At 38.7% G+C, this 22,659-nt stretch overlaps 3 protein-coding genes across 7 annotated transcripts; all 3 read right to left on the reverse strand.

Annotated features, from left to right (window-relative positions):
- Positions 3,149-7,982, reverse strand: LOC109725897 (peptidyl serine alpha-galactosyltransferase). The gene is made up of 8 exons (XM_020255327.1): positions 7,681-7,982; positions 7,410-7,580; positions 7,091-7,334; positions 6,771-6,971; positions 6,163-6,635; positions 5,434-5,598; positions 5,090-5,333; positions 3,149-4,397 (listed from the first exon to the last, which is right to left on the reverse strand). Exons 1-8 carry the CDS (start codon positions 7,980-7,982, stop codon positions 3,786-3,788), a joined length of 2,412 nt encoding a protein of 803 aa, XP_020110916.1. The 3' UTR covers positions 3,149-3,785.
- Positions 9,494-12,520, reverse strand: LOC109713198 (two-component response regulator ORR26; the record flags this gene model as incomplete). Its single annotated transcript, XM_020237194.1, is given in 4 exon segments — positions 9,494-10,811; positions 11,658-11,734; positions 11,860-12,249; positions 12,368-12,520. Coding segments are annotated over 4 exon segments (1,652 nt in total), but the record flags the coding sequence as incomplete, so codon positions are not given.
- On the reverse strand, positions 17,657-22,186 carry LOC109709646 (B3 domain-containing protein Os01g0905400-like). Of its 5 annotated transcripts, none has more exons than XM_020231976.1 (7): positions 21,945-22,186; positions 20,795-20,921; positions 20,065-20,675; positions 18,637-19,648; positions 18,440-18,556; positions 18,192-18,301; positions 17,657-17,906 (listed from the first exon to the last, which is right to left on the reverse strand). In XM_020231976.1, exons 1-7 carry the CDS (start codon positions 22,131-22,133, stop codon positions 17,664-17,666), a joined length of 2,409 nt encoding a protein of 802 aa, XP_020087565.1. In that variant the 5' UTR covers positions 22,134-22,186; the 3' UTR covers positions 17,657-17,663. The 5 variants fall into 5 exon arrangements, with proteins under 5 accessions (XP_020087565.1, XP_020087558.1, XP_020087549.1 ...); XM_020231969.1 differs by having other exon boundaries at positions 18,646-19,648; positions 21,921-22,186; XM_020231960.1 differs by having other exon boundaries at positions 21,921-22,186.

Genomic DNA, 22,659 nt, shown 5'->3' on the forward strand with positions numbered 1-22,659 from the left:
TAGAATAACCACAACTTCCCATCAAATTAATGCCTCAATCACACGCTAACCCTCTAATCCATGAAAACCTTCCCCTCAGAGCATTCAGAAAAATGATTACAAATAGTAACTTCGTACATTATACAAAGCAAATCCATCGATACTCCACCATTAAAACCCGAACCTCCCACCATAAAACCTTCTATAAATTCACATACAAATCGGCAAAAAGGAACTTTATCGTCAATGCTCTCAAACAAACCACCGATCATCAAAGTACACGAAAATTCGCGACCATTCGGCAAGAAAAAGGGGAAACAACACACAAACCTCTAAACCGGGGGATAATAAAGCATTAGATTAACCCCTTCTTCTCTTCTCTTCGAGCCCCATGTCGTAATTGCGGAGATGATGAGATGACGCCAGAGCGAGAAGTCGCGGCGGCCCCCGTAGCGAGTAATCCCCTCTCCCTCTTCCTCCGCTCCATTTCAACCTCAAATACTTTCGCTTTAGAGAGAAGCGAGAGAAAGAGAGAGAGAGCATCAGAAACGTGGGGAAGGAAAACGAAAGGGTCGACTTGTGGAATTATACTACAAAGAGAGAGAGAGAGAAGAGAGAGAGGAACAGAATTTTCCTGAGCCCGGTATCATAAACTCAGACCGTACTGCTATAGTTCCAACAAACAAAAGAAAAAGCTGCCAAAATAAAATATATATTTAATTCCAAAAATTCTGAAAAATTTATTATTACTTGCATACATAGACCTGCGAATATTGAAAAATCACAATTTCCTAATAATTGAAGCATTCAATCATAGAGTGCAGGTCATTAGTACGGATCATGCGGTGTCAGGCGATAATTTCGCCGAAGAGAGAAGGAGGGAAGCTTATAACGATCGAACGCGTTGATTTCTGTTTATGACTGGGTGATTACAACGAGGTCGCCCATTGAAGGGAACAATGAAATAAACGGCGAACCGTTTTTTACACCCGCCTAAAACCGACACCGATGACCGCGCACGTGGTGCACGTTATCCCTATACATACAAAAAATTTAACCTATTTTCGCTTGCAATATTATGTTGTACATATTATTAATCCGATGAAGGGTTAATTAAAACAATGTCATTACAATTTATTCATAATTTTCAATTTGATTCCCACCTTTTTTCAATCAAATCCCTAATCTTTGATTCATTTTAATTAAGTCTCAGCCTGTGAAGATAGACGTGCTAAATGACTGAAAAATATCACCGTTCAGACCATCAGCGCTATTCACTCCACATGTCCTGTGTCAGTGGAATTGCAAAAAAAAAAAAAAAGATTGGGAACTAAATTGAAAATTGTGTAAGGTAGACAATGTGTAATTAACCCATTAAATTTATAAATTTCAAAAAAAAAAATTTGATTTACGATTTAAAATTTTAAATTTAAATTTAAATTTGAATTCAAATTAATGGAAATATCAAATCCGATTGAGTTAAATTTTATATTTTTATTTTAATTCACAATCACATATTGAATTAAATCTAGATGTTAATTTCAAAACTTGGATTTGAATTTTAAAAATTCAAAATGTGAATTTACTTTGAAGTTAAATCAAATAGAATTGAAATCTAAAGTCTTAAATTCAAGAATTAATTTAATTTTAGCTAAAGATTTCTAATCCAACTATTTTCTAAGCCATTTTTTACTTTTACCCCCAACCTTCCAGCCAATTTTTCATTTAATTCCCACCTCGTCCCAACCTTATCCAACCTTCCACCAAAATGGATGGAAAGGTTCGGGACTATTCTTAATCCAAATGAAAATAATAATAGACCTTCCAACATCAAAAGATTTCAAATTCAAAATTTCAATCCAACTTTATTTTTAAATAAATAAATGATTATTTCTAAAAGAAATAAACACTGGACTAGATAGCCTATACCACCTTCAAAAAAAAAAAAAAAAAAAAAAAAATAAACACTTGGCCCAGCCCCGCCCGCGTGGCGCTGATGTGGCGCTGACGGGGCGGGGCCAGGGCCATTTTTGCAAATAATTTTTACACAGGGCCAATTTTAAAAAAAAAAATTATCAGGGGGCTATTTGCAAAAAAACCCCTTTTATATTTTATCTACTTAATATTTTAAGTTATTATATCTAACTCTTTTCTGTCAGGATTTTATCACTATTCTGATCAATTTTTATAAATTATGCCGGAAATATATTTCAAAATGATAAGAATATTTAGAAAAAATAAGAATAATTTCGTCATTTTGTCCAATCTGTTAACACCCCCGTGTATTTCTGAAATTTTCAAAAAAACAAAAAATAAAATTTTAAGGATTAGAAAAAAAATTTAAAAATAAATAAAGAAAAAACTTCAAAAACCCCCCTGTGGTTTCATGCATTCTCACTTTCATACCCTGTGGTTTAAAACGTATCAATTTGCCCCCCTNTTTAGTATCCTTTAATTTTAATTTTGTCACTGAAGCTTAAGAAAAAAAAAATAATAAAATTGATATACAAAAAACGTCAGATAACAATCGATAACCATCAAAGAGGCAAATTAGTATACGTTAATTAAACCACAGGGTATGAAAGTGAGAATGCATGAAACCACAGGGGGGGTTTTTGAAGTTTTCCCATAAATATTTACAGAAGGTTTTTTTTTGTAATTTAGCACTTTTCTTTTCTTTTGCCTCCGGAGCGGAGAGGAGACTGAATTTTCTGAATTTCATTTCTTGCTTTCCACCTTGTACTTGATGGCTTTTTTTATTTTTATTTTTATTTTTTTTATTTTGACACTATGTTAATAGATAATAGAATTTTAGTTAAAAAATAGTTCTACTCAAGATTTTTGGAAAAAAAGTACAATGGCAATTAAACTTTTTAAACTTCATAAAAGAATTCAACAATGTGTCTTCCATAAAATTTTAAAATATAAAAATAATTATTTTTTAATTAAATATATAAAAAAAAATTAATATAAAACAAAGTTAGAATCACTCAATTTTTTAATTTTATTTCTAAATTAGCAAAATTGGAAAAGAAAAAATATATACATATATTTTTTATGCAAGGTCTTACAGATCATGCGCGATAGTAATCGATCCAAAATTTCATTAAATTGAGATCAGAAAAGAACGGAAAACAACAACTTAAGCAACCGTAAAGCGTACAAAATCTACATGAAGAGTTCCTGCAATTAAAAACTCTTACTTCTCACTTCTTTCGCAATTATAAACCCATGACATACAGATATAATAGAGTCCAACAAGCCAAAGAAAGATCAGCTATTGAAATTGCTTCCCCAGTTGAAAAATAGATACAACTGTCACTAAAAATTGACAAAAATCTGGTTATAATCAAACACAACATACCAAAACACATTCATGCTGCTTATGGGGAAATTGGTTTTACAATTAACAGATAAATGAAAATTCAAAACACGTGTTGAAAGCGAGCAGCTTTATCAGGTGGTACAGGTGTCCGTGAATTCAGACGTGGTGGAGCTCATCATACTAGAGATTATCATATATCAAAACCTATCGAGAGCTTACTCGTGTAACTGTGCACAACAAAGCGAAAGCTATATCACAGTCGTATTCAACTCGTCCAACTATGAGACACACTGCTGCATCAGCGAAGTTACATTATTCAACCTCTGAAGCACTTTCCAGTTTCAGCAACTTTTCGAGTTTCATCTTCTTGTCGGACGCCAGAGCTCTATTTACTCTACATATGGGTCAATTGAAGAAATCGCGCATGTGAAAAGGTACATCATACAGGTGCCTATCATGAAATCTGTAAGTGCTTGCAGTACTAGGCAAAACTTTTCTTACTTCTAGCCGCCCTAGTCCTCGAACTCCATCTTCTGTTGCTAGAGAGAACCACGGTGATTATAGTTAAGAAGCCTAGCACAGAGAAAACCCACAAGGCAAACATTCCAGCCCATCGAGATCTTACGTGATGTGATCCATGTGTAGATTGTAAGTGAGAATCAAAAACGGAATCACGGTTTTTCCTGTTTATGCGCATGCTATCGCTATGCCCTTGATCACTTGACACGAGTGATATTCCTGTAGTTTTTTCTATGTGAGTTGCATTATTACTACTTTCTGATGTTGGGCAATTCCTCTTTAGATGATGCAAATAGAGAGCTTTGTTCAAAGCTCTCCCACATTCAATGCTAAGGAGATCTCTTTGCCTGATATTTTCAGCTTCAGCAGCGACGGTAGATGGATCGGGTGGTTCGGGAAATTTAGCCCAGCAGTTATTTACCATGTCAACATCTCTCCAATCAGCCTTGTCGAAGCTCCAGTTGCCAACACCAAATCTCAAGCCATAATGGAAGACCTTGTATTTTACTCCGGGTTCAGGAACATAACCCGGGTATATCAAAATATCTCTCCTGATGATGTGCCTCAGATTCAACTGCAAGAAGGGAGAATTTGAATAAATGTCATTTAGAAATATGTGGTTCGAGATAATGGTAGTACTAGTAACAAAAAAAAGAAAAGAAAAAAATAGAACACCATGCTTCATCACAGATTCACAGCTACAGATATGTTAATATTTAGTACTCGGTCACATCCAATAGTACCATATCATAAGAATATAAGATGTTCCTGAAGTAAATAACGGTTAACTTTCTAGTATTGGTAACTTGGACTCGAGAATACTTTGCCATTTTGGTAGCCGCTTCATTTGAGTTACTGAGAACAGTAGAATGATTGGAGTTTTAACATAAACCTGGTGTTCTGGTACTACGTAAATTTCCAACTAGCCTACTGGTATCAATAACTCCAGTGAAATGGGTCACAGAGATATGGCCGAAAATGCCCAAGATAAGTGTGAAATGAGCCGTGCAACATGTCCTGAAATACTTAAGTTATTATTATTACTTAATAGTGCTTTATTGGGGTTTGCAGCCCACCCCAGAGAGGGTTACTGTTGCTTTGAAACTTTGAAAGGAGTAAGCATTTGTGATGCGTATATGTCGTTGCTAATAAAATGCAGCAGCAGTCGCTGATGTTGAGTAAGCACTCATGAATCTACACTATCATGTTCTCTAAGTATTCAACTGTAGACAATACCTCCTATTGGATCAAAACAATACGGATTACCTCGGCAGCGCCAAATGAGTAACCATACATCTCACTTATCCAACCGGAACCATAAATATCCCCGGTGATATTCGTTGCATAGTGAGCTTTGTCAGCGCGAACCTCCTCTGTTTTATGCAGCCATAACAAAGCAAACTTGCGCAGATCATCAATGTGCATGATTATGACACCGCCAACCTTGTCACAAGCTGCAGGATTGCGAGTATGTATCTTTGCGAGCACATTGTCGCAGCCAATGAGGTATCTAATACAAGGGATAAAGAACCCGATAAGAGCACAGATACAATAATAAGACTAAGTTGTATCTCATTATTTTTCCTCTTAATTTTTTCCATATCACTTACCCATAGGGAGTTGAAACAGGATGGCCACGTTTTGCACCATAATCCCATGGAGTAATGGAACCTCTCATAATCATATCAGCGTCCAAAATAACTATATACTCGGCATCAGTCTGCACATGATTAAGCCAATGGAGAACTGCCGCTGGTTTATTGATCGCTGGGTACCTACGAGGAACAGAGTGAATCAGTAAACAGATAATTTGGCAAAACTCCGACAAGTGGTCCATACATACAAGTCCAGCACAAAATGAGAAAAGAAAGAGGTAAAGAGGCTTAAATTTTGGTCGAGGAGAAAAGAGAACAGAAATGGAATGCAGAAATCTTCAAGAGCTTTTTTACTTCAGAATAGATAAAAGGTGGAAGCTTTAATGCTGTTTACAACACATAAGCTCCTAACATCAGTCCTACATATGATTAACAAGAAAGACTGGCAGAAAACTCTTAAAACTACCAGAACTACCCAAATAACTAACATCTGTAACAAAAAAATACAGACTAAGGTAGATTATGCCTCTAGTTTTGCACCCTCAACCTTAGAAGTTGGTCTTTAAGCGTAAGTGCACCGATAATTGGGGCAAAGAGAGCTTTACTATGGTAAGTGATAGTTCTCTCGCCTCCATTCAACAGGTCGGTTCACCTTTTCAATGTCTTTAATAGAGAATTTATAGGAAACCGGGAAGAGAATTCACGGTACATAAAGACGACCGGATTGTACTAAGTGGTGTCTACCAGTCTCCCGTCAGTGGATGAAGGCTCATAGATGGAACATAGTGCGTAGGAGCGAGATCATGTCCCTTGTATCTCTTCAAGTCTTCATCAGTACAGCTGAGCAAGCGAGTGATATTGCCAGGCTGGCCACTCAACCGAAAGCTATGCATGAGCCCTACCGTCTGCCAATCAAAGTATGTCGAACATTCAGTCGAAAAAAGAGTATGTATTTTCGGATGTTCCCTTTCTACTTCCTCTGAGACTATCTTTTTCTCAGATAGTTGATAGTGAATCTGATCAGCATTCAAGTACTTTGGCTTGGTAAGCTCTGCGAATCTCTTACTTTTCAAGAAACTCATGTATCTCGACCATTTTGGCCTAGGACAACCCATCGATGCGTGATGCAGCAAAAGTCCTTCATTCAAAGTGTTAATGCATTCTATGCTAAGAAATAAGCTTCGCCTTAAGTTTGGATTAGCTTCCATCATCTCGATCTGCATTCTAGCAGCAACATAAAAACTTTAGAATAAACTACCGAAAAAGAAAATAGAACTTCAGGATCTACCGCTTTCGCCAATCGCTGGAATGCTGTTTAAAGATGCCTCAACATGAGTAAACGTACTTCTTACCTCTCTAGGAAAAGGTGGCGGAGGGAAAAGGCGGTTACAGTCATAAACAATGTCATCTTCGTGATGGTCTAACTTGCTAAATGACCAATTCCCAACTTCAAAAGGCAAGCCATAGTGCATTATAATAGGCTCAACACCAACTCTTGGAATATAACCCGGGTAGATCATTAAATCATCATTGATCTTGTGGCGAAGGCCTACCTGTTCAGGAAGGTACCATGATGAAGTTGTTGTAACAAAATGGTGAATACGAGTATACTTCACTTCACGTGAAAAGGCAAAATTTGCTGCCGCTAGCGGCAAGATGGAATTTTGCTTACTTCTGCAGCACCAAACGAGTATCCATACATCTCGCTAATCCAGCCCTGACCATAAATGTCGCCGGTTATATTGGTTGCCCAGTGGGCCCGATCCCCTCGCACCTCCTCTGTCTTCGAAAGCCATAACGGCGCCAACGCCCTCAAGTCGTCGATATGCATCACTAGTAGTCCACCAACCTTGTCGCATAATTCCGGGTGCTTCGTGTGCAGCCGAGCAAGAACATTATCACAACCCCTCAGGTACCTAAAATTAATGATGAAAATTAAGCATGGATTCGACGAACACTTGCGAACAAACATTTGGCTTTGCATGGTTTACCCATAATATGCAGCAACGGGCTTGCCTTTTTCCGCCCCGAGTTCCCAAGGAAGTATAGGGCCACGAACTATCATATCGGCGTCTAAGATTACAACCCAATCGACATTTTCAGCATCTTTGCTATGCTTTAGCCAATGAACTACGCCTGCAGGTTTGTTAATAGCGGGGTACCTAGCAAATGGTTACAATGTCAGAAAAGATGTTGAATTAAGTAATTGTCATTTCGCAATGAACAGATTTGCGGGGAGGGGGAGGGGGAGGGGAGGGGGACCAGTCGCCGGTGCGGGGGTGGGAGACATGGAGGAGCGGGACGGTGAGAAGGTCGGGGGACGGAGCGAGCGATGCCGCGTAGGAGCGGATGGTCGGCGCGGAGGAGCTGAGGAGGCGGGTGAGGCCGGGATGGCCGGCCTTGCGGAGGCTGTGCAACCAGCCCACCGTCTGCCAGTCGAAGTAAGTCCTGGCACTACCAGAGAACAGCGTATGCATCCTCCTCCCCCACCCACCCAACCCCAACCCAACCCCTCCTCCGCCTCCGCCGACGCCGACGACGCCCGCCATCAACGCCGCCGCCATTAGCGCCGCCGCAATCAGCGCCGCCCAGTTCGCGCCATTTGGCGGGGGAGGGGTTTAGGGGAGGGGGCGAGATCTGAAGAATTGGTCGTAACGTTGCAACATGGAGGAGAGGAGGAGGTTGACGACGCAGGGAGAGGAGTGTTGTTTTATTACTCTTGTATTTATTTATGTATAATTTATATAAGGTTTTTTTTTGCAAATAGCCCCCTGATAATTTTTTTTTTAAAATTGCCCTGTGTAAAAAATATTTGCAAAAATGGCCTGGCCCGCCGTCAGCGCCACATCAGCGCCCGCGGCGGGCTCGCCAAGTGTTTATAAATTGAACACGTGAACCATTCACCGTGTTCAATACAAAATTTTGTATTGGATACGGTGAATGGTTCACCGTGTCCAAATACAAATGGCTAAGTGGGATATATTTGTATTGGACACGGTGAATCATTCACCGTGTCCAATACAAATAATTGGACACGGTGAATGATTTCACCGTGCAATACAAACACCCACAACTTAGCCATTTTTGCTAAGTCGGATGTTTTGTATTGGACACGGGAACCATTCACCGTGTCCAATACAAAATTTTGTATTGAACACGGTGAATGGTTCACCAGTGTTCAACTTATACAATTGGCCCAACCCACCGCCCGGTGCGCTGACGTGCGCTGACGGGGCGGGCAGGGCCATTTTGCAAATAATTTTTACACAGGCTATTTTCGAAATAAAATTTTTATGGGCTATTTGCAAAAAAAAAGCCCATTGTATATAATTTAGATGGAGGAGGAGGATACGGGACAAAGAAGAAGAGAAGGTTTTTTTTTTTTTTTTTGGAATGTAATGGAAAGGGAGAGAAATGAAATGAATAAATATATACTTATGTTGTGACTCGTCTCCTTTGCAATAATACCAAAAAATGGAACCAAACCTTTCTCGACATTTTCCATGAGAAACCCAGCCTTTTATTTTTTTGCAACTTGGTCCATAATATTTGTTATGTATCCTAGTTATGTTGTTTCTTTGGTTAAAAAGTTGGACAGAAATCAAATCTATCATATTAGCAATTTCCATCTCGTTGTAAATCTAAGGGTTCTGACATATTATTTACAAAAATTATATTTGCTGAAAACATCTTCAATGCTATACTTGCCATACATGGTCACAAATTTGGCATTCCAATTTAATTCGGCAATATTGAAAGGGCGAGAGTTCAACTAAAAAGCAGATAATTTGGGCAAACAAAATGGCAGTTTTTACCGGCGAAAAAAAAAAAAAACATAAAATTCTTGTGTAATCATCATATGAACCTCTAAACATTGTTATCTATCATTGTTAACTATAAAAGCATACTTTGTTTTAGGATTTGCCCCTCTCATCCACTGGTCAATCATTTTTGGAACAAAAGTAACATGAAAAGAAACCATGAGTGTAGTAAGCATGCAAGTACCAGAGATATCAGCATTGCAGATCAGCGAAATATGTATATATATCTCTACATAACTCGACAGTGCTAGAGAATATCTGAAATATCAGAAAAGAAGCTGTTCAATTAAGATTTATGTCAGTTTGCAAGTTTAAATATCATGAAGCATACTTAACAGCTTACATGTTTCTCAAGTATACAATAATCATTACTCGTATATGTAGTGCATCCATGAATAGAGTAGGGGGACTGTACATTTATATCCGTCCACGGGGATGTCGAAACATTGCTAAACTTGTTCGAGGGAAGAACGTAGGAATGAGCACTATCCTTCTTCATAAATGATATATGTTTGAGAAAGGACATGCAATTGAAAAGGGTCAGGCAAAAAGACACTCATCCATGAAAGGATAATCGACTGATTCGTACAAATGCTCGCTGTTAAGCTCATAACCATCATACCAGTTACTTTGTACTCCAGTCAGTGTTGTCAAGTCATCGCACTGAAAAATCTCCATGCTATTAAGCCCTACATTTTCAAAACAACCGATGCCTTCAAGAGAACAAAGGGGCACGTTGTCGGGCAAAGAAACCAAATCTTTGGCACTGATAAGACTCAAATCTTGTGATGGAGGTAAAAAATTTGGGTTCAATGCTTGATCTAAGTAGCCATCCTTCACTTTTGGTGATTCATCAACATTAAATGTTGATGCATCAATGTTTTGGGAATTAATAACTCCATGAGTAACTTGAAGAGAGACCGAGTCAACTGTACAAGTCATTGGAGAAAAAGTTTTGATGTAGTCTGCAATAAGAGGTTTCACTTCGGAAAGGCCCTTCTCCACATTGCAAGTGATTGAGATGACAGGTGGTGGGGTGGGGAAATGATTAAAAGAAAGCGGCTTTTCTTGGTTAGGCTTCGGGAGACAAGAGTAGTCCTCTAACAAACTGCAGCGTTCACGGTCATGCTTCGGATACTGCATAAATTGCACCACCGGGACACCCTCGTTCCAAGGCTGGAATTTGGGCATGGCAGGCACCGATGACTTACTGCCAACATTTGGAGGTACCTTTTTGAAGGAAAGCACTGACTCCATCTGAGAGGTATTGTTGGTTTTACGAGAATCAGGAACATCATTTCTGAGGGCTTTCTTTTCATCAAACACTTCGAGGGGAATTACACTACTAAAGTCTTTGAAGTGAGTATCAGGTATAGTTCCTTGAGGTTGGTTTTTCGGAGATGTGCCCTCATATACTCTAGCGGGATTGTTGTGATGTAATTGGCTTGGGCCGCGAAGTTCGGAGTTCCCCTCGGGGCATTTAGGGTTTGATTCTGACTGCACATTAACACTACCACCGACACTTCTTCCTTCGTTCTGCTTCTGCAACCTACTCAAGTAGAGACGGTATTTCTGCATAAAATAGGGGCTTTTTAAAACACCATCAATATCTGAATACAAGCATAAGAGAGCAGATGAGGAATGCAGCTTGAGCTTATAGTATTGCTTATCTAAGTTCTTCTGATTAAGAAAAATTACTAACTTTAATATGTAGCTCATACCAGGTAATATGATAATATAACTGTGGTACAAAGAGGAAATGTTTTTTTTTTTTTTTTTGAGAAATAGGTAGCATGCTACCCGCTTCATTCATTGGAAAGATACAAAGAGGAAATGTTGAATAAAGGTCATGGAATATGGGCCAAACTTTTAATCAGACTCCTTTGGTTGCCTTATTTGAAGCTCTACATATTTCCTACTCCATTTATCGCTTTCATGTTACAGTCACATGCTAATGACAGAGAAATTGGCAGGGATTCGCACTATGAAATTAACAGTCAATTAGTTCACGTGTTATTTCTTTTAATTTTAAACTGGTGATATGAAATCTCAGTAATGTTCAGGCAGCCCCAGCGTATTTTCCCAAAGGTTTCTTTCAGAGGGTCTAATGTCTCTACAGATTCTAAAAACCTGCATATAACAAATAGAATTAGGTGTTGACAGGACATGAAGCAGCCATACATAAGAAAAATAAAGGCCAATAAATATAACGTCCTGGAACATAATAAATCGGTTTTAAAAGAAGGAAAGGAATACTCAGAAAAAATTCACAAGGTCTGTTAGAATCTCTATGCCATTTGAGTAGTCTTTAGCTAAACAGAGAGTTACTGTTGCTGATAAAAAGTAATTAAAGAGATAGAAACCGTTAGATGATCATTATACATCCAGATAGTTTTGGTATCCAAGTTGGGATCATACCTGAAGGTGGCTGGCGACATTTTCTCTTGTTAACCCCGGAACATTCATCAAATCAAGTATTTTTTTAGGACCAACTTCTGCCACAATATAAAAATAGTTAAAGAAAAAAGAACCAAAAACGTGTAGTATGCCAAATTTTAATATTGACATACTTTATAAGAACAGTAAGAACTTTAGCCAAAAAATGGCAAAAAGTACTCACTGTCAAATCCAATTTGGTTTACTGCATTCACAAACTTCTGATGAAGATCCACAGACCAAACTACTCTAGCTTTCTTAACAGTAGCAGGATCATTTATTTCCTGATCTGATTGCTCCTTATTGTCAACATCCTTCCTTTTCCTTAAAGGGTTACTTTCACCTACGTTAAATATGTTCCTTTCTTCGTAATTCTCATACCCATTTCTTATGATTTGAAGTTCTTCAGCAATATCATGTCCTTCGATCTCTCTCACCTCATGCATTTTCTTTCTATAAACATGTTGCCATATATTTTTGAGCTCTTTCATTCTGACAGGCTTAAGGAGATAATCACAGGCACCGTGCTGAACACCTTTCATGACCCTGCTTGTTTCACCATCTATGGACATCACTGCAATAAATAATTCAAAACAAGGCCAAAAAGTTAGTAAAAATTTTTACGCTATCAAATTAAACTATAATTATTCTGAAATGCTTGGAAATCAGCAGGTGGATATGGAAGAACTAACTGATGACAGGTAGATCCATCTCAAGTCCAACATGCTCGAGGAGCTTAAAACCGTCCATGTCAGGCATGTTGACGTCACTGATTACAATATCAAATTTGTCTTTCCTTTCTCGAAGTATTTCCAGAGCAACCCTTGCTAACCCGCATGTAGTAACTGTAGGAGAGAAGAAGCATATTCGTAATAATGCACATTCAATGAGTAAACTCTTCATGATCATTATGAAGAACATTATTAGAGTCAAAAGACAGTTATACTCTCCATGAGAAGTAAGTGGACCACACAACTTTCGATCTTGTAGTTCTAAAAGAAAATCAGCAGAAACTTGATATGCTTACAAAAGATAATAGAAAAGTAGCTTAATGTTTGGTCAAATTATCTTAGATATATTATTGGTCATCATAATGAGGGGAATAAATGACAGTGATTGTTGGTTATCTCGGTAAAGATAACGGTGTCTCAAAATGTAATCTTCTTTGGGGCTGCTGGGACAAATAGTTATCCTAAAGTACTTTTGGTTAGGACGGTGATATGAGAAACATTGCTAGGCTGTGTTTTTCATCTCCATTATCCAACAAAGATTGTTTGCAGGTGTTTCCACAATGAGAAATTTGTATGCTACAAATAGAAAGGACGACCAGTCATTGCCATCAAGATTTCTATTAGCGTACATATGTGCGTGTACACCTACAAACCTTCGATATGTATTACTATAAATGGAGCAGACCTCTATCAAAATCGTAAAACATTAATATAGAAGCACGAAGGCACACAATATAGCTCAAAACTGTCTCCGATTCCATGAATGAGATTGAAATTCCATTTAGGTCCAAGGAGGTCATTCTTATGTATGAAACATATATCAGTTATATGTATTCACTAGCTGAAATGTCAGGCGAAGCAACACATATCAAAGAAACCATCACCAATTACTCCTTTTGCCAAAAATAACAAGAAAAGTTTGTTTTTTAAAAAAGTTGAATTACACGATTGTGACCTGATTATGAAAGAATATCAATTGCAGACAGAACATAGTGATTTCCCAACTATTCGTCAAGAAGCTAGAAATTTTCAAGAAGAACTTATCTATGGAGACAGTTTGACTATGACTTTCGCTGTTCTGTTTCAGATCACGTTTCGGTGCCATACGTTGGCATCTAATGGTATGTGAGCTTTGCATCTAGCGGACGCCAAAAAATGCGAATTTTGAGGCCCAAATGCAAACACTCAATTGGAGCTTCTATTCGCTCAAGTAGCTGTTAGTGCTTCTCTCCGTATAGCACTGTCAGACACAACATGGCCCTGACCTAATTGAGACCTTTACGAGAGATTATCGATAAGAAACAAAGTGACGAACCCTGTTCAGGCAATCAACACAACAGTGGAATGGATAACACAATAAAAACACCCCCTTTGAGGCACAAAATAACCCACTGACCAACAACCAAACGGGCACAAACACCACACAACAATCAAAAGCAATGATCAACCCAAAAAAATAAACAAAAAAAAAAAAAAGAATAACAACCTTCATAGGGCAACGTTCCCAGCATCTTTCCAGATCGTTCAACCAGGTGGGATCATCATCAAGAGCGAGGACGCGGAGACGACCGAAAGCCTCTGGCTCGCCGAAGAGGATGGCGAAGTGTTATCACAATGCCGCCCCCCCCACCGCACGTTCCTCTCCTGCGAAGGATAGAAGAAGAACGCAATAGTAGATGACAGAGGCTTCGGTCGCTTTTTGCAGAAGCGCTTATGCGTTATATTGGTTTTTTTTTTTTTTTTTTTTAAGCTGGAAGAGGGAAACAAAAAAGAAAAAAAAAAAAAAAAGGGAGTGGGGTGAGAGGAGAAAGAGAGGGTTTCATAGCGAATATTGGCGCCCGTTGGTTAACTAACTTTTTATATATCCCTCGCTCTCATAACCCCCAACAATTTTTTTTAAAAAAAAAAAGAAAAAAGAAAAAAAGATGCCGCCGCTTCAAATAGGGTTTAGGGTTTAGGGTTCTCCCACTTCAAATGAAGAGAGGAAATTGCGTGCCTGAATTTTTTTTAAAAAAAATCATCATTTTTGAACGCATCAAAAAAATCATCATTTTTAAAAAGTTCAAAGCACATATGTATATCAGTAAGCAAATGTTTCTCAACTTTTCGTAAGTTCGACTATGAAAATAGTGAGAAATCGCACCGTGCAATTCTTCGAAAATGATGACAAATTGCTATAGTTTTGCAGCGAAAAATAGAAAAAATAATAACAATAATTTTGTGTCGAAGATCGAAAACCAATGAATTATTCTTCGAACAACTCAAATTAAATAGTATTTCTACAAGAGCCTTATCTAGTTAGGCTAATTAGGTTCATCAGCTGGAAATGGTAAAGCAAAGCACAAAACCTAACAAGAAGTGGTAATGCCAAGTACATGAAATGATTGAGATAGTAAACATTGTAAAGATGAGATTGTAGACCTATAGAAGATGTTATATTTCAGATGCCTTTCTTTCTGAAAAGAGGTCACTTATTCTAGAGCTATTGCTACTTCTTATCTATCGCTAGATTCACTACAATCATCTTTTGTCCTCTATAAACGTACATAACTCCTCCTAGCTAAAAGAAGGGTCATATATATCAATTAAACGTGTCCAATATTTTGGTGAGTATTAGTGTATTACATACTATCGGATCGTTGGTGCTAACCATTAATTCCAAAAGCTCAAACTGTTAGAAATACGCAACTAATTCACTTAAAGCGTATAGATACAGCGCCCATGAATCTCGACTGTGACTCGACCCAACCAGCTTCACGCCACCTCAAACATGACTCGGCCCATATAGTCTCCCGTCATATGGTAGGATGCTGGACCATCTAAGCCAACACATATATTAATCAAACAAAAACAACAAAAAAACATCAGGAAAGGAAGGATTGCTTTCAATTGCTTCAATGGAAAGTTGGGCATTAATTCGCAGCCGGACACGTGCTACATTTTGAGTGTGACTGGGGCGAATTTGGAATGAGCTTAGGGCAAAAGTGCTTGTGTGGAAAGCCACCCTATAATACCTTAAAAAATATTATATAAGTGAGTGGGGGAGAGGGGAGAGAGGGGAGGGGGGAGAGGATGGAATGTGTTATTTGTTATTGTTAAATCACCACTCAAGAAGCCCATTTACTTTGGTGGTGGATTCCCTAATAATTTCATAGCATTTGATTGATGTACTTGGAAGGAATTAAGGCTTTTAACTCCCTTTTTTGTTCTTGATTTGTTCTCTTTTTCCTCTTCAAAAACTTATGATTTGTTGATTTTGATTTGTTTATTGAATGGTCTCCAACACACACAATCACAGAAACAACTTGTGAGTGGAGAAATCAAATGGACCTACCTGCAACTAAAGGGAAACACACCACCAAGCTTTGCAACCAATGAATTCAATAGATTCCTCATTATCTTACTCTCTTTTGTTATGAGAATGTTTACTTTCCTTGCCAATGGGGTTAAGTTAGGCATTATGTTCCGAAATTAATATATTCGTAAAACGACCGTCTTTTCGGCGTAATGGCAGTCAATCTCGATATGCTCGGTACACAGCTGGATCCAGAAACACTCAAGTTTTAGCCCATGATGGATCCAGAAGCACGGAATTAGTCGATTATTAATGATCAATGATGGGGGGCTAAAAAAAATTGGGGATGAGAATTTTAGCACTTGAGCATTGAGGTGTTCATATTTGTCTAAATGTGGCTTGAACTTGCCTGGTGCCTTTTGATTGTGGGACTAAAAAGGAAAATACCCACTACCATGCTCCTTTGATTAAAGAAGTGGCTTTGGTTATTTTTTTTATTTTTTATTTTTTTTTTAACTTAAAGAAGCAGTTTTATCTAAAAGCCACTGGTGCCATTGAATAAGTAAAAGGTGGAATTCTTTTACTTTTTGCCCAGTTGGTACTTTCACGTGGGTGATGCATCGCTTTTGAAGTGGCCCTTGGGGAAGTGATTGAACAAATTTAATTGGGAATGGAGACATGGATCACTGTGGATGGATAAGCTGTGTCACATTTTTATTAGTGAAATCCTTGTAAGGTATATGCCAATTCATTGGCTAACCTGCTAATGAACCCTTGTTGTTATGTAGATCATGTAACCTCTCATTGAAAAGCCATTATAAGATTGGGTCCAAAAAAAAAAAAAAAAAAATTAAGGGGTTATAATAGAATCAAAATTATTACTTTTTCAAGATATTTATTTGTACATTTTTTTTTTCAAGTATATATTTAGAATAAATATTTGGTATTACAGTTGGATAAAGACACATTCCTTTTAAAGGATAGTTTTATGTTCTACATATGGTTGTCTATTTTTAACCATTTCAGTCAATTTTGGAAACCCTGATGAGCCCAAAACTGGTTATAAGATCACTAGTTTCCATTTTAAGTGAAAAATGTGTCAGCTGAGTGCTGATCTGCTTTCATTTCAGGGTTTCTGTGTCTGAGTTTCCTCTTTGAAGTAAGTAAAAGCAAGCCCTGGTTGAAGTTGACATTTTTCACTTTCCATGATGCTGAAACTTCTTCTGCAACTGTTCCAAAATTCAAGTAGAATATCCAGAAAAGAAAAGGTGGAGAGATGCAGACGAATCTTAGCCTTCTGCTGCCCTGCAGGATATATGCCATGCTGCAGCAACTTGACTAGAGTGGGGATGATGCCATTTTTGGTAATTGGTAAGGGGCCATGACAGCTAGAAAGAGGACAGTGGAAGTACTGGCAGGATTAAACTCACAATTGGAAGGCATTGAGATCTTCTGTACATCTTCAGCACAAAAGGAAATAAAATGGATGATTGCCATCTCAGCTCGGAATGAGATTCAATTCGGAGCTTCTAGGCCGGAGTCAAATCGGGGCTTGGAATGGGAGCCACGCGGAATCGTAGTATACACGGAACTTCAAACCCCCGACCTGATAGATTGCAACTCAGAAGATAGCAATGTGATCAGAACATTTTTTGTAACATTCGTGAAGCACGGCAGCCCATGTTTTGTCTTTAATCCTATCAGACGCGACATATTAACACGACTCAAACACAACACGAACGACATCATAGTAGGCGATTAACCAACAAGTTACTTCTTTGAGCATTTAGGGTTACACAACCTAAATAGACGCAGCAGCTGGCAGAAAATGAACACTACCTGCAAACTAGGCTACCGGCAGAAACATCGCATAAAACGATGCCTAAACAGGAGCAAATGAAAGGCCAAATCATAGAAGGAGAGGGGCACAAAACAAAACTATACAACATTTCCACCTCCTATTTATTTGGAGATTCGCACTTGAAGAACTGTTTCCGATGCACCGGAAAGTTCGAACACACAGTCGTCCCCGTGTTGGAGGTGGTTTGCCGCGGTGAAATCATCCCAACCGCCGATAAAGCCAACAAACCGCGCGCTCTCGTGGTAAAGAACAGGCCACAGTCTCATGCATGGGTCCCGAAGTACGACAACCTTCCTCCCGGTTTTCATCTTTCCCAGACTAGATGGCAATCTCTTCGGTAATTCCTGCATTTGTTCGACGAAATTAAAAATTATACTAGCCATAGAAATTTATCTGAAAGAATAGTTGATTCAGTTGATGGTTTTATCAGAATTTTAGTGAGGAATGCAAAATTTTCCGCAAGTAACTTCGAGTAGCAAGAACCACTTAATCTTAACTTAGTTGTCATTATGTGCCGATTATAGCACACGAAGATAATCATCAGATGAGTACCAACTGGAAATTACTGATAATTCTAGATATGGCAATATCCAACGATAAGCGTGTGATGGTGCAGAAAAGTTACTCACGAGCCAAGATTGAGCAGTTACGGATATCGATACGCCGAAATTTCCGTTGTTTAGTGGCTCAGCATCAATTGGATCCTCGCTTTCAATTTTGACAGCTTGTAATGGAATTTCTACATACAAAGAGTGAACTTTTCCTAGTCAAGTAGTATTAATCGGTTGAGGAATTATTTGGCGTATACAATTCACAAAATTCAAAATTAATCACTATTTAGAGAATTAATTGCCTTACTTCGCCAGAGATAAATTACCAGACTGGTGAGAATTATCTATCATGACATCATCGGCGATGATTTTAGCACCAAGCGACTGATCCTCTTCCTTATTGCAAAGAAGCATTGGGGGACTTCCGGGACCATGATTCTCTTCTGTCGATGCGTAAATTTCAACAAGTCAAATTTCCTAGAAAATAAAGTAAATAATGCGAATATAAGGAGAGATTAATGACCCGTTTTACTTCCGTAAAGAGTATCTTCGCATGATGACTTTGGAGTTTCTTTTTCGGTATCAGCGCCATCTAATGTGCTCGCATTGAACGGCAAATCACCACCGTTTTTATGAAGTGAGTCCTTGTTTCTTCTCTTTCTGGTTACCTTCCGAGAGAAACAAACAATCTCATCCTTGCCATTAGTGGTCGAAGTCGGAGCATTTCCACTCTCCCCTATTTTACCATTTGACTCTTGGTCTTGACCCAAACATGTCATATCCTGCATCACAACTTCACTGGCAACGTCATGCGAGCAAACCAAATCTCCCTCGTCTTTCTGATCACTAACAGCATCTGAAATTTGAGGTGCACCGCTAACATTTTCAGTTGAGTTTTCCACATCCAGTTCGCCGCAAGCAACTTCCGGATCAGGCGAGTTTATTCTCTCATTTGATTGTTCACCAACTTCCAGATCAGGCGAGTTTATTCTCTCATTTGTTTGTTCACCAACTTCCAGATCAGGCGAGTTTATTCTCTCATTTGTTTGTTCACCAACTTCCAGATCAGGCGAGTTTACTCTCTCGTTTGATTGTTCACCGACTTCCAGATCAGGCGAGTTTATTCTCTCATTTGTTTGTTCACCAACTTCCAGATCAGGCGAGTTTGCTCTCTCGTTTGATTGTTCACCGACTTCCAGATCAGGCGAGTTTATTCTCTCGTCCGGATCAGGCGAGTTTATTCTCTCGTCTGATTGTTCCCCAACTTCCGGATCAGGCGAGTTTATTCTCTCGTTTGATTGTTCACCAACTTCCGGATCTGGCGAGTTTATTCTCTCGTTTGATTGTTCACCCTCTTTTATCTCAACATCGTTTTCTTCTTCATCTCCTTTTGAGCAGTCCATGGTAGGCAAGGATTCATCGGTAAGAGGACAGGCAATTATCGCCAAATTCGACTCATTCTGATTCTCATTTCTTGTTTCTTCGCATTCTACGACTAATGTAGATGGAGATCTACGTGACATTTCTTCGGTCGCCTCNCTCTCTCGTTTGATTGTTCACCGACTTCCAGATCAGGCGAGTTTATTCTCTCGTCCGGATCAGGCGAGTTTATTCTCTCGTCTGATTGTTCCCCAACTTCCGGATCAGGCGAGTTTATTCTCTCGTTTGATTGTTCACCAACTTCCGGATCAGGCGAGTTTATTCTCTCGTTTGATTGTTCACCAACTTCCGGATCTGGCGAGTTTATTCTCTCGTTTGATTGTTCACCCTCTTTTATCTCAACATCGTTTTCTTCTTCATCTCCTTTTGAGCAGTCCATGGTAGGCAAGGATTCATCGGCAAGAGGACAGGCAATTATCGCCAAATTCGACTCATTCTGATTCTCATTTCTTGTTTCTTCGCATTCTACGACTAATGTAGATGGAGATCTACGTGACATTTCTTCGGTCGCCTCTAACTTCTCCGTGTCGTGAGAATAACACAAGGTTTGTGAAGTTTCGGAAGGCATTGCGTCGATCGGAGGATCCATTATTAATTCCTGGTTAAAAGATGAATTCAAATCAACCATGTCCTCTGACCACACTAAGGCAGCAGCTGAATCCCCCTCAATGGCGAAATTTGTTTCGATTGAATGATCACTTTTCACATTATTCTCTTTCCAGTAACTAAGACTTTCGACCTCCGGCATGTTCTGGAACCCACCAAGTTCCCCAATATATTGAGAGCAATCTTTCTCAGCGACCTCTAAACTTTTTACATCCATTACGTTGGTCGCATCAATTATTTTTTCATCTTTCGGTGAATCTTTATCAAGAATGCAGAGCCTCTTCTCAGAGGCATCTGAATTATTTTGAATGTCATTCAAGCACAAATTATTGGCAGGTTCTTTTTTTCTCCGCCTTTTCCTCTTATTACTTCTTTTATTCCTCTCACACAGGTGCAGCCTCTCGCGGGCGGTTGTGGCGAAAATCTGCACAGAAAAGCCGTGCTTGCTAATCTGCTTGAATACCAACAATTCACCAAACTTGATGGCGTGATCCAATGCGAAATTCCGCCAGCCATGTCCAAAAGCCAATGCACCGTTCATCGAACATGTTTTTACGCGCCAACGGTATCCGTATGAATCTTGCAGGTAAACGTTCTGATCAGCCAAGTCTCCTATTGNAAATTCCGCCAGCCATGTCCAAAAGCCAATGCACCGTTCATCGAACATGTTTTTACGCGCCAACGGTATCCGTATGAATCTTGCAGGTAAACGTTCTGATCAGCCAAGTCTCCTATTGCTTTTGCGAACATGGGCGGTACATACTACAAAAAAACGTTAGAATATAATGATCGGAAATATCAAATAGATTAAGTTAGAGATTCAAAAGTAATATGCAGGACTGATTGATGCGTAAACTATGGCTGGATGAATTTCCACAGACATGAAATAAGAAGAATGAATTCATTTCTTTTAAAAAATATACAGAAAGCTATAATCCACACCCCTCAACTTGCTTCATGCATCCACATAGGTAGGATTCAGGTCCATTACGCTAATAATCCCCTCCCCACGCAGTTGCATAATTTGCAGCATGAAGGACTTGAATCCATGATCTGCTGCTCTAATACCACTTTGTTGTATTGTTGACGCTAACCATTAATTTCAAGAACTCGAATTGTTAAAAAGGAAACATCATATTCACTTAAAGTATACAGATAAAGCGTCCACAAGTTTCGATTATGACTCAGCCCTAGCCCGTGGGCTTCGATTGTGACTCAGCCCAAACCAGCCTCCGCAACATAGGCAGAATGCTGGCCCATTAAGCCAACCTTATTAGCACCCCCAAACATGCTACTAATTCGCATGATAGTTCTTGAAAACCTCTTTAATTGTGCATGTGTTAAGAATATTTCAAAAAATCCAAAAAATATTAGTTTTTAAACACTAAACCAAGAACAGGACATTCCTATAATGTTAGGTGAAATGCAGCAGCTAAAGAGAGTAATTTTATCGTACCTACGCGGGCTCCGCTGGCAAACCAAAAAAAGAAAGTTCCACGTAAGAAAATAGAAACCATTTTTTACATTGGAGGTAATCTCACCATTCAGAGCCATGCAGATAAAACTGACAAAATCTACAAGTACAGCTCCCAACTACACGCAACCCAACAAAAAATTTATAGTTATTATTCTACTCTGACGCGCATGCATCTCAAACTACAGTGTATTTACAACTACATCATCTACAAACACAGGCATAGGTTCTTAAAATTGAGCTAGTAAAAGAGCAAGTAAAGGGGAATTTAGGAGCAAAGGCCATACCAAAAGCTCAGAGAAATCACCAACCATGATCTTAAAGAAAGATAGTGAGGAAGGGGTGGGAGGAGGAGGAGGAGGAAGCACCAGAGAAGTGCACTTCCCATGAATTTTTAAGCACTTCCTGGTGCACTTCCCACATGCATGCCTTTTCTTTGGGCTCCCACTCTTACTCTCCTTTTGGATCTTCCCATTTTCCTTACTCTCTTCTTCCACCATCCTCTCTCTCTCTCTCTCTCTCTCTCTCTCTCTCTCTCCCACACACACACTCCACTCTCAGAAGAACCCAAGTTTTTTTTTATATATATATATAATCTCACTAACATTTATTAATGAGTGCTCCTCTCATAGTCCTTAATTAGGGGCACTACTTTTTACTCAGTTTTTTTTTTAAAAAAAACTTTTTATTTTCCGGCAGAAGCGCGGCTTCCGACGCTTGCAGGCAGCTCGGAAACTGCTGCTGATTTTGTCTTCGTTCATTCATTCATTCCGGACATGAAAATTTTATATTAATGAGAGTACTGCTCCACATTTTCCACAGTATCATCCTTCATTGATGTATTAATAATTTAATATTATGATATGAATTTTTTGGCTAATTATTAGTGATTGCATCTTCAAAATAGGAAAGAAAAATGTACAAGAATCTTATGGATTTCATTTTTGTGCAAATAGGCATTTGAACTTTACCGGTTAATTTAATAGGTCTATCTTTTTCCTCGATCGAAGTTACTAATTATACAGT

Source organism: Ananas comosus, linkage group 1, assembly GCF_001540865.1.
Source record: "Ananas comosus cultivar F153 linkage group 1, ASM154086v1, whole genome shotgun sequence".
Taxonomy (NCBI): domain Eukaryota; kingdom Viridiplantae; phylum Streptophyta; class Magnoliopsida; order Poales; family Bromeliaceae; genus Ananas; species Ananas comosus.

Coding starts and splice junctions, on each gene's coding strand:
- LOC109725897 (XM_020255327.1), bottom strand. CDS start 7,982: ATGGCGGCGGCGTTGATGGCGGGCGTCGTCGGCGTCGGCGGAGGCGGA. Junction 7,335..7,409: donor CCCGTTGCTGCATATTATGG/GTAAACCATGCA, acceptor CATTAATTTTAG/GTACCTGAGGGGTTGTGATA. Junction 4,398..5,089: donor ACTCATTTGGCGCTGCCGAG/GTAATCCGTATT, acceptor CCCTTCTTGCAG/TTGAATCTGAGGCACATCAT.
- LOC109709646 (XM_020231960.1), bottom strand. CDS start 22,133: ATGGTGGAAGAAGAGAGTAAGGAAAATGGGAAGATCCAAAAGGAGAGT. Junction 20,676..20,794: donor CGGTGCATTGGCTTTTGGAC/ATGGCTGGCGGA, acceptor TGGCTTTTGGAC/ATGGCTGGCGGAATTTCGCA. Junction 18,302..18,439: donor AGATAATTCTCACCAGTCTG/GTAATTTATCTC, acceptor CTTTGTATGTAG/AAATTCCATTACAAGCTGTC.